This window comes from Haliotis cracherodii, unplaced genomic scaffold (assembly GCF_022045235.1).
Source record: "Haliotis cracherodii isolate W230 unplaced genomic scaffold, xgHalCrac1.p SCAF_11, whole genome shotgun sequence".
Classification (NCBI taxonomy): Eukaryota; Metazoa; Mollusca; class Gastropoda; order Lepetellida; family Haliotidae; genus Haliotis; species Haliotis cracherodii.
The window spans coordinates 9,196,348-9,208,502 of record NW_027266266.1 but is presented as its reverse complement, the minus strand read 5'-3'; the positions used below and the strand labels follow the sequence as shown (position 1 = coordinate 9,208,502).

Here is a 12,155-nt window from a genome sequence, read left to right as displayed (position 1 = left end):
ACCATACCCGTGCTCCTGGGTTTCACCGAAGTGGTAAACGTCTGAGACCTGCATCACTTCGGGCTTTCCTCCCACATTAAGCTGACACGCCGCGATATAAAAAAAACAACATGAACTTGCTTAGTTGCGTACGTCCTCCACGAGGCAAACCCTGGGCCTCAAGGTCAACGGGCAAAGCCCAGCCACCCCTTAAATACGGAGGTGGTTTCAGAGACGGTAGACAGACGACAGACCGAGACAGGCACACATGACCAGCATCGCACTGTGAAAAGGTCCCGAGCGTCAGAGCCATTTTGTACACTTTGTAAACCTTTATTCCTGAACTATGAAACGTGTTATGTTACATCCCTCGCTACATTCAACAGACTGATAAGTTGGATTCCACGGTGAATCGTTGTGTTTCTGCAGATTACCTGAGTGTGTCAATCCTTTCCCAGGGGGCACGGGTGGCCCAGTTGTCTTAGGCGCCGCGATTCGCTGTGCAGAGTTGCGTCCCTTGGGCACGCCAGAAACCTTTGATTGTGGGTTCGAATCCCAGTTCGCCCCGATTATGTTTCTAGATTTGTCAGCACCATACCCGTGCTCGTGGGTTTCACCGAAGTGGTAAACATCTGAGACCTGCATCACTTCGGGCTTTCCTCCCACATTAAGCTGACACGCCGCGATATAACTGGAATATTGTTAAAAGCGGCGTTAAACCCAACTCACTCACTCACTCACTCACTCAATCCTTTCCCACAAACAATGCACTCGTAAAGGTTTGATTCCATTGTGAATCATCACTTGTGTATGCAGAGTACCTGAGTGTCAAAATATTTTCCCACATCGAACACACTGCTAAGGCTTGCTTCCACTATGAATGGTAAGGTGTCGCTTCAGGCTATTTGAGTATGTAAACGCTTTACCACACACATCACACTGATACGGCTTGCTAGCACTATGAATGGTCATGTGTTTCTGCAGGCTACTTGAGTGTGTGAACCACTTATCACACACAACACACTGATAAGGCTTGACTCCACTGTGCATCACCATGTGTTTCTGCAGGCTACCTGATGCTGAAAATGTTTTCTCACACACAATGCATTGATGAGTCTTGATTCCACAGTGCATCCTTATGTGATTCTGCAGGCTACTTGACTCTGAAAACCGTTTACCACAGACAACACACTGATAAGGCTTGATTCCAATGTGCATCCTCATGTGTTTCTGCAGGTCACCTAATAGTGTAAATGTTTTCTCACACACAATGCATTGGTAAGGCTTTATTCCGCTGTGAATCCTCATGTGTTTCTTCAAGCTAAATGATTGTGTAAACCATTTCCCACATTCAGGACACTGATAAGGCTTGATTCCAGTGTGAACCGACATGTGTCTCTGCAGGAAACCTGTCCTTGAAAATGCTTTACCACATTTAAAACACTGATAAGGCTTGATTCCACTGTGAATCAACATGTGTGTCTTCAGGTTACCTGATTGTGCAAATCCTTTCCCGCATTCAACACACTGATGAGGTCTCATTCCAGTGTGAATCGCCATGTGCTTCTTCAGAGTACCTGATCCTGTAAATGTTTTCTCACATACATTACACTGATAAGGCTTGACTTCACTGTGAATTCTGATGTGTTTCTGCAGATTACTTGAGTGTGCAAATGTTTTCCCGCATTCAACACACTGATAAGGCTTGATTCCACTGTGAATCATCATGTGTGACTTCAGGTGATATGAATGTCTAAATGCTTTCCCACATTCAACACACTGAAAAGGCCTGAGTCCACTGTGAATCACCATGTGCCTCTCCAGAGTACCTGATCGTGTAAATGTTTTCTCACATACATTACACTGATAGGGCTTGACTCCACTGTGAATCCTCATGTGTTTCTTCATGTTATTTGATACTGTAAATTCTTTTCCACATTCAACACACTGATAAGGTCTGATTCCAGTGTGAATCGCCATGTGATTCTTCAGAGTACCTGATCGTGTAAAAGTTTTCTCACATACATTACACTGATAAGGTCTGAGTCCACTGTGAATCATCATGTGTTCCTGCAGAGTACCTGATCGTGTAAATGTTTTCTCACATACATTACACTGATAGGGCTTGACTCCACTGTGAATCCTCATGTGTTTCTGCAGGGTATTTGATCGTGTAAATCCCTTCCCACATTCAACACACTGATAAGGTTTAATTCCAGTGTGAATCCTCATGTGATTCTTCAGAGTACTTAATCGTGTAAATGTTTTCTCACATATATTACACTGATTAGGCTTGATTCCACTGTGAATCCTCAAGTGTATCTGCAGGTAATTTGATCGTGTAAATTCCTTCCCACATTCAACACACTGATAAGGTTTGATTCCAGTGTGAATCCTCATGTGTGTCTGCAGCTGACCTGATTGTGTAAATGTTTTCTCACACACAATGCACGGATAAGGCTTAATTCCACTGTGAATCCTCATGTGTGCCTGCATATGTCCTGAACCTCTAAACTTTTTACCACATTCAACACATTGATAAGGGTTGCTTCTACTGTGTACGTTCATGTGTTTCTGCAGGCTGCCGGACTGTGTGAACCCTTTCCCACACTCTACACACTGATGAGGTTTGATTCCAGTGTGAATCAGCATATGTTTCTGCAGATGACATGATAATGTAAATGTTTTCTCACACACGATGCACTGATGAGACTTGATTCCACTATGAATCATCATGTGTGTGTTCAGGCTGCCTGACTGTGTGAACCCTTTCCCACATTCTAAACACTGAAAAGGTTTGATTCCAGTGTGAATCCTTATGTGTGCCTTCAGGCTGCCTGAATCTGAAAATGTTTTCTCACAAACAGTGCACTGAGGCTTGATCCCGCAGTGAATCCTCATGTGCCTTTTCATGTCTTCTGCCTTAATAAATGTTTTCCCGCAAGCACTACACTTTGACTGATCTTCTGGACCACCACAATCTTTGTGTTTCTTGAAATCACCCGTTCCGAGCGTTTCAGTTACAGCGTGTTCCTTGAGATCACTCATTCCGAGCGTGTCAGTTACAGAGTGTTCCTTGAGATCACCCGTTCCGAGCGTGTCAGTTACAGCGTGTTCCCTGAGATCACCCGTTCCGAGCGTGTCAGTTACAGAGTGTTCCTTGAGATCACCCGTTCCGAGCGTGTCAGTTACAGCGTGTTCCTTGAGATCACCCGTTCCGAGCGTGTCAGTTACAGCGTGTTCCTTGAGATCACCCGTTCCGAGCGTGTCAGTTACAGCGTGTTCCTTGAGATCACCTGTTTCCAGCGTGTCAGTTACAGAGTGTTCCTTGGGATCACCTATTTCCTGAGAGTCAGTACCAGAGTGTCTCTTGACATCACCTGTTTCCAGCAACTCTCTCTCACAGTCCCCGACTACACATGTTTCAGTAACAGAGCCAGGATTCTGTGGTTGGCTTTGTACTTCCATTGTTAACTTGTGGATGTTAAGGTGTTCACTGAAAACAAAAGAGTTGTCTTTTATCTACAAGAACACCAACATGAACGAAGGGTGAGACTCGTCGAGCGGGAATATTGCTGAGTCCGGCGTTAAACAACAAACAAACTATACACTAGTTGGTGATGTGTTATGGATCATGATGTAAGACCTGATCTGGTTAATGTTTTTCCCACATTTAACACACTGATTATAGCTGTTTGTGGTAATTTCATACCCAAACGAATTAGTACTGCGGGAAAACCCCTGACATTTCGTACCAGTAGAATATTTATACCCAGAAAAATGACAAATTTCGTACACTATTTAGTATTTCTAAGTACACCATTATAAGGTTATATTAGCGCCCTCAAACGGCCATATTCAACGTGATTTCTCGCGAATTGTGTGACGTCACAGTCCAGTCCATTTATAGACAGTGAGTCAGTATGGTTTTACGCCGCTTTACACAAGAAATGGGCTTCACATATTGTACCCATGTCGGGAATCGAACCCAGGTCTACGGCGTGACGAGCGAACGCTTTAACCATTAGGCTACCTTGAAACCGTTTATATAATGCTTTCCTTCACAAAAAGCAGCAGTGGGCGTTATTCTCGTGACGTACATGTTGCAACAGTATTCATAAAAATACCACGGATGCAAACCATCCGTTCTAGCGTCAGTCTTAGTAAATACATAAAACCTTGAAAAAGTGTCCGACATTTTTCTTTGTCTCACGGAGGCCGCCGTTATGGAACTGCCTGTGTCAGTGTAGCGCACGCGCAGCCAACAGGCTGTCTCCAGGAGAGAAAAGTAGGGATTGGGTCAGTGCGCTTAAATGTATAAATGGATCACTGTCAAACGAGACACCACTCCATAAGAAGCCGTTATGAAATTATCTACCTTGGATATGATTCGCGACGTCATCTTGTAATCTTTGCCGTACTGTCACTTATATTCGAGTGTTGCCTTTGTGTATGACTTCCCGGCTTTCGCGCTACATACAGGTTCAAACATACCAAATCACAAGCAGTTTTCGCAGCCTTCAGTGCAGAATGAATCACATGGCAGCTGTAATTTTGTATGTTTTGTTTTAAATGTACATCAATCCATTAATTAAAACTGACCATGTATTTTTATATATTTATAGCTGTCTTTTTCACATGATAATGATAGCTGAATTCGACCGCGGATAGGGGGCACGGGTGGCCCAGTCGTCTAAGGCGCCGCGATTCGCTGTGCAGAGTTGCGTCCCTTGGTCACGCCAGAAACCTATGATTGTGGGTTCGAATCCCAGTTCGCCCCGATTATGTTTCTAGGTTTGTCAACACAATACCCGTGCTCGTGGGTATCACCGAAGTGGTAAAGGTCTGAGACCTACATCACTTCGGACTTTCAACCCACATTAAGCTGACATGCCGTGATATAACTGGAATACTGTTAAAAGCGGCGTTAAATCTCATTCATTCACTTGACCGCAGATATTTACCACCATGTGACACATGAGGCGGAACTTTGTGTGGTATGTTAAGCTTCATATATTAAGACAAGGAGGTGAGGTAAAATGGTATTTAACGTCGCGTCCAAGATTATTGCACTTATTAGCGACGTGCATGTACGTGTGTGTGTTTGTGTGGCTGCTTGTTCTAGTCCGGACTGATGCCGATTAATAGTGCTAGCTCACTGAGATACCATGCCGAAGTTTAACATGAATACCCCACTCAGACACAGTATACTGACTCCGAGCCGAGTAGTCTTTGTTTTAGCCCCTTAATGCCGAGCGCCAGACAGGGTAACAACAAGTACCATCTTTTAACGTCTTTTGGTATTCGGCGGCCGGAGATCGAACCCCGAACCTTCCGCTCTCCGGGCGGCTCTACCACTAGACCACGGAGGGGTTCTTCAGACAAGGAGCAGGCTAAACTCGTCAAACTTTTTGTTTTTATTGGTGCTGTACATGTACTAGCTGTTGAATGCTTTAGTTATTTAAAAAAAATACAACGGTACTATAGAAGCTAATAGGAAAACATTTGGTTGTGTGTACCCTATATTGTAGCGACCGATAGGGGCGCTGGTGTAACTAATTTTAGAATATACTGGTACCATGTCCTTCATCTTAACAGAGGCAGGGGACCAGTCTATTTTTCTCTGACTTGTTTCGTAGTACAAAGGCAACAAACACCCGAGGCCAATTATTGTCGAATTTCATTCTCTGGACACAAAACGTAGAGCGATCAGTCTCCGACCTGACAGACATTTTGGTTGGCATTGCTGGTGACCTTTACCTTGTCTCAAAGGGAGACAAATCATGATCTCAGATGCATCAACAAGAAAGGCTACTTTAGGAAGGGGAATCTGGAGGTCGTTGGGCATGCCCCAGAAGTTTCGACTAGTGCCAGGTGAGGCGAAATGGGGTTTAACGTCGCATCCAAGATTATTGCACTTCTATAACGACGTGCATGCACGTGTGTGTCTGTGGCTGCTTGTACCGATGCTGATTTATAGTGGTAGCTCACAGATACCATGCCGCAGTTTAACATGAATACCCCACTCAGACACAGTATACTGACTCTGAGCCGACCAGTCCTTGTTTTAGCCCCTTTATGCCGAGCGCCAGACAGGGTAACAACAAGTACCATCTTTTAACGTTATTTGGTATTGTTATAAGGATGGGCTTTATCTTCGCGGATTCAAAATGTGTATAATATGGACTATAATCTCAACTGGTTTGACTTATGTTCGGCGCTCTTCTCGTTGCGCTGCCCAATGCGACAAAATGAATGAGTATGGTTTTACGCCGCTTTTAGCAATATTCCAGCAATATCTATTATGCGAATGAAAAAGAACACTATCGGATTTGACAGCGGTCATTAGCGAAATATGTGCACAGCTTCTATGGGGAAACTAGGTCAAAGGCAGCGGAATAACTTCGGCTGTATCCGTCAGAAGCCGATCGCACTTACATAAGAACACTTTCTTCCGGAAACAGACAGCGTGAGGGAAATTACGGAGATACACCAATAAGTGATAAGCTAAGTAGTTTCTTTTGGTTTGTCTGACTCGAGTTCTTGACTTTTTTAAGCATAAAATTCATGGCATTGAGCATCAGAATTTGTTATCTAAAAGTGGAAGACGTGTTTTCTTGTATCAGTTATAGCAAATATATGGGTAGACTAACATCTAGTCAGACAGTTGTTAAGTTCTGTTCATAGAAAATATAATAAAAAGGAGCAAAGATACTCCCGTTATTTCCTGATACTGCAGTAATCTAGACTTGCCTACGGTGATTCGGTTAATAATACCCCCCAAAAAGTATAACTTGAAAGGAATCTTCACGGGTCTATATCCAGAGAGAGGAATAATATCCCTAGACTGTCTTACAGACCCTGATACAAATATATATCCAATATAGCCCATGCAAGTCTATAATGTTTGGCAAGTCCATATTACTGTAGTATCAAATGAGAGTCTCTGGGCTCCCTTTTATTATCTTTTTGTGAAAATAATTGAACAACTATTTTTTTCCCTGTATGATATGATCATTTCAGAGACTAGATGATGGTCTATAACATCCCATACACATCAAGCTGTACAAAGAAACTTGTTCGATGTCACGTGTCTTTGTGACAATCTAATATTTTGATATATAGAGGTTATCACGTGAGTGTGTTTGGGGATGGTTAATATCCTGCATTAGGAATAAACATTGTATTTAGCGAGCCTTGTTTATACCTAATACAGGATATTTACCATCCCCATACACACTCGCGTGATAACCTCTTTATTCTTCCCCGCCCTGAAGGCGGGGAAGTATACGGGAAACGTTAATTTTGTAGCATGTTTGTCGACATGTTGGTTTATTTGAAATTTCAAGCCACGCATTTACGGAAACAAAACATACAAATCATGTGCGTGGAATGTTGATGCTAGTCTATGAGACGTCACGGCCACGGTCAGACGTTGTTGACAGTCGGTCTGTCCCGTCATAACGTTAAGAAGTGTAGTCAGATGTACACACAGCGACAAAACGAAACAAGGTAACAATACAAACATGTTTCGGCCAAATCCAACAATTTTAATTTGTGGAGAAGGTTTCAAGAAGCCCAGATATGGCTACTGATCCCGCTTGGCTAGGCCTCGTGCCCTCGCAAAATTGTTTCGAAATTTATCACTCCAAAGTTGCTAAAACTTATAAAATTCCTTAGCTACGTCACAGTTAGACACTGGTTTGCAGTATATTAGACTATTCTTTTCATAATGATAGCAATTATCCCAGTAGTTTCTCCAGATTCCCGATAGTTAATTCTGACTCGATCGCCGAATGACGAGGGCGACGCCATGTTTGTCTATAAACAGTGAAAGTAGTCCCTACTTGACCTTTGATATTTGCATCTCTATCCGCATATGACCACAACGGATATAGTTTTTATCCGTTGGATTTATCCTGCCGAGAAACCTACCCATTATATGATAAATATCGATATATAGGGCCTTTTGGGGTATCTCAATTCGTGTTCGTTTCTCAACTGACCACATAAGTTTGTTTCAGGTGTTTCACATAGGCGTCAAGTCTCATTGGTCAGCTGAGATAGCACACGTGACAACTATGTTCATGATGTCCATGGTTCTTTAAAAAATTCAAATGATCAATCAATCAACGTAGTATCGGCTAATCCTTTGACCAAAGTATGTTGTCTTGGCATAGGTTCTTCACGCCCGGATTTGGGTGTATTTCGTCTGCTTTAGTAAATCTACATACATGAAGACTAACTTTTGACAAATCTTCTCTGCAAGATAACATTGATTTATCAATCAAATTATCGGTTAATCCTTTGATCGATGTTTTTTTAGCAACTCCACTGATCATTCTTCTCTTACTGTGTTGCCATGGTTATTACTTAACATGTAGTCCATTCACCGCCTCAGACTGGATTTATAACCCAGTCTTCTATTGAATAATTACCCCAGACACAAGAAATGCCAAAAGGGAACCGCTGATTGCTATATATCTTCTGGGGCTTTCGTTCGCTCACGCTGAAGACCCGGGTTCGATTCCCGACATCGGTACAGTGTGTGAAATATTGCTAAAATCGGCGTAAAACCATACTCACTCACTCACTATATATCCTCTACACCCCTAGAGGCAGGGGTGAACGTTATTGAGTAATTTGGCAGTCTTTGTCAGACAATCTGAGTGGTTCTACCACTAATTCTATCTGATTATATTGATGACTTTATCTTCTTGTTCCTTCAACATCCGACAGTCGATAGTACACAAAACCCATGGAATGGGAAAATGGGCTTTTAATTACGGCTTCAAATAAATCAAATTGTTCTTTTTAATAGTATAGGTCTGTTGACATGATATTATTAAAGATCAACCTATAAAATACAGCAATGGTATCCAAATCAATATGTCACCTTGCCCGTGAAGATCCGGGGTAGAATAGTTCTTCAGCAACCCATGCTTGCTGTAAAATGCGACTAAGCTTGTCGTAAGAGCCGACTAACGGGATCGGGTGGTCAGGCTTGCTAACTTGGTTGATGCATGTCATCGTATTCCAGTTGCGTGGATCGATGCTCATGATGTCAATCACTGGATTATCTGGCCCAGCCTCGATTATTTACAGACCGCCGTCATATAGCTGGAATTTTGCTGCGTGTGGCGTTAAACAAACAAACAAACAAACAAACAATCTGTCATCTTATAATCCACGCATTCAGAAATCCAAACATGTTTTCACTGCGGGGAGACATTTTTGTTTAATAAACTATAACCATCAGGGGAATTTCCAAATAACGGCATCCGATGACGATGTCACGCTCTGTTGCGTTAGCCAGCTGATCGACTCACGGCAGCTACTGAGTAAAAATATGAGTCATTGCTAGTGGCGTGAGGCAGCCGGATAGAAGCCAGAGTGTAGTTTCCCTTTCTTTATTATTCTCCTGACATACACGTTGCAACAGTATTCATGATGACACGGACATTTTCTAAGCTCCCGTTCTAGCGTCTTTCCGTAGTAAATACATAAACAGCTGATAAAGCGTGCGCCCCGTGTCCATATCGAATGGAAGCCGCCATTGTGGAGACTTGGCTGTATCACAGAAGCGCACGCGCTGCCTACCTAGACAACCAGGTCTAGAAACACAGGGGATAGTGAGTTGAAATGGATAAATAGTCACGATCACAAAGAAAGGAGACGCATTTCTCTAAGCAGACGCTGTCAAATGATCTAACTTCGAAGCCATGTAACATTGTAATCTTGTAATTACTTACATTCGATTGCTGCCTTTTTGTACGACCTCCCGGCTTTGCTTGCTGCACGTTATGACGACCGTTGGTGGGGTTGTGTTGCTATTTTAAGAATACATCCTGTCCTTCGCCTCAACCACGATATACATATGTACCTAATATGGGCTCTGCCTCAACAGCGAGTGAGTGAGTATGGTTTTACGCCGCTTTTAGCACTATTCCTGCAATATCACGGCGAGAGACACCAGAAATGAACTTCACACATTGTACCCATGTGGGGAATAGAACATTAGTATTGGGCGTGACGAGCGAGCCCTTTAACCACCAAGCTACCCCACCGACAACCTCGGTAGGGTCAGGGGACCGGTCTGTTTTTCTATAACTTGGTTCATCGAACACCTATTTCATGCGGGTTTTGTATTTTTATGACAAATACTCAAAAAAATGTAGAAATAAAAGTGTTAATGGTATAATATTCCTATTTATCTTATTTTTTCTGGTAACATTCATTGTACTCGCATCTCTTGCTTTAATGAACGTTTATAAAGTTTTCATTAAGGTGCATTGATGTTTCAAATTGATAAACCCATCAATATATGATTCATATTTTCTTAGCTGGGCTACGCAGATAAACTCAGTGGTCGAACGATCGCATCCGAAAAGTAGAAGAGATATGACATTCGGTTAAGGAGAAAAGATACAGACAACTGACGTTAGGAATGTGAGAATATGCGGGAAATGCGCGTACCAAACTTATCCCACCTGTTCGTAAAATGGACTTGCCCGACATTGCCGAGGTCGGATTCCATTCAGGGAGTCATCATTATTTAAATACGGGTAAATATATTTAAAGTTTGTACGGTTTAGAAACATCCTTAAAGAGGCTGAACATAATATTGATATTTCATGTAAGAAAAGATCGGCTGGTGGTTTATTCTCCCTGCAGTGTTTTATTGTACAACTGCTACTCGTTTATTTTTTAATGAATTTTATTTGGTTTGCTTCATGTTTGTGAGTTTTAGTTGAGATACCTATTGCCACCAATATCATAAAGGGGCGGTAGGGTAGCCTTGTGGTGAAAGGGTTCGCTCGTCAAGCCGAAGTCCCGGGTTTGATTCCGCTCATGTGTACAATGTATAAAGCCCTTTTCTTGTGCCTCCCGCCCCCCGCCCCCCCCCCCCCCCCCCCCCCCCCGCAGTGATATTGCTGGGATATTGCTAAAAGCGGCGTAAACCATACTCACGCTCTTCAACATCATAATTATCTTCTGTATGAATTTATTTATTATCAGTTAGCTTTATTTTATGTGCTTTATGTTTGTTTTAGTTCCGATAACTCTTGCCTCCAAATTCATAAATGCTACATATATCGTATTGATAAATATGGTTTTGTTTTTTTAAATATTAAGTTTCGTTTGTTTGTCTGTTTGTTTGTTGTTTAACGCCGCACTCAATATTCCAGCTATATGACGGCGGTCTGTAAATAATCGAGTCTTGACCAGACAATCCAGTGATTGATATCATGATCATCGACCCATGCATTTGGGACACGATGACATGCATCCACCAAATCCGCGAGCCTGACCACCCGATCCCGATTGTCTCCTCTTACGACAAGCATCGTAGGGTAGAAGTGAATGATAAGTATTATATATGAATTAATTACGTGTTTTATATTGAAATAACTGTTTTGTATAAATGCCATTGTATTGTGTAACGACGTAGGGGAGTCAAGAACTTGTAGTGCATGTGTAGAATAGACACAATATATAAATGTATGTATGTATGTAGTTCGCTGGAGTCCCTGGATGACCGGTAGGTGACCGCCCGGTGACCGGATGAGGTCAGCGGTCAGGGATATCTATCTGCATCCGGCCACTAGACCACAGCATAACGTATCACCCCCGTGTTGTCGTACTTTGCAGCCGTACGATACACTTTTGAAGTGTAACATTAATCCATGCAAAGAATTTATTGCTCCATGAAAACTTATTCACACTGTATGGAAAATGTCTCACTGCAAAAGTCCAGCTGTATGACGGCGGTCTGTGAGTAATCGAGGCTGGAACAGACAAACCAGTGATTGACATCATGAGCATCGATTCACGCAATTGGGACACGATGACATGCATCAACCAAATCAGCGCGCCTGACCACCCGATCCCGTTTGTCTCCTCTTACGGCAAGCGTAGGGTACTATTCTACCCCGGATCTTCACTGGTTAATGTCACGTAAACGTGTCACAATGGTTCCGTAATAATTTATGAACTAATGATATATTCTAATCCGTCAGCAGTTGCAGCTTCCGCGTGTCAATCTGACCAATAGATGAAGATGATAGTATTACTTTAATAATTGTTTTGGAATTATATTTCTCTTAAATGATTATTTGAATTTAAATAGTATTAGTTAGTCTCGCACTCAAATTAATTAAGACAGTACGTTACAT

The 12,155-nt window shown here is 42.4% G+C and overlaps 1 protein-coding gene across 1 annotated transcript; it reads right to left on the bottom strand.

Annotated features, from left to right (window-relative positions):
- Nucleotides 1-796: 796 nt before the first annotated feature.
- On the bottom strand, nt 797-9,765 carry LOC139456197 (zinc finger protein 271-like). The gene is made up of 4 exons (XM_071237752.1): nt 9,732-9,765; nt 2,806-3,475; nt 1,641-2,469; nt 797-1,388 (listed from the first exon to the last, which is right to left on the bottom strand). Exons 2-4 carry the CDS (start codon nt 3,445-3,447, stop codon nt 838-840), a joined length of 2,022 nt encoding a protein of 673 aa, XP_071093853.1. The 5' UTR covers nt 3,448-3,475; nt 9,732-9,765; the 3' UTR covers nt 797-837.
- Between the last annotated feature and the right edge of the window lie 2,390 nt (nt 9,766-12,155).

Excerpts from the sequence above, each read along its gene's own strand:
- LOC139456197 (XM_071237752.1), bottom strand. The coding sequence starts at position 3,447 with ATGGAAGTACAAAGCCAACCACAGAATCCTGGCTCTGTTACTGAAACA. Across the intron at positions 2,470-2,805 it reads CAGATTCAGGCAGCCTGAAG|GCACACATGAGGATTCACAG; the intron begins GCACACATAAGG and ends GGACATATGCAG. Across the intron at positions 1,389-1,640 it reads GAAAACATTTGCACACTCAA|GTTTCCTGCAGAGACACATG; the intron begins GTAATCTGCAGA and ends TTTCAAGGACAG.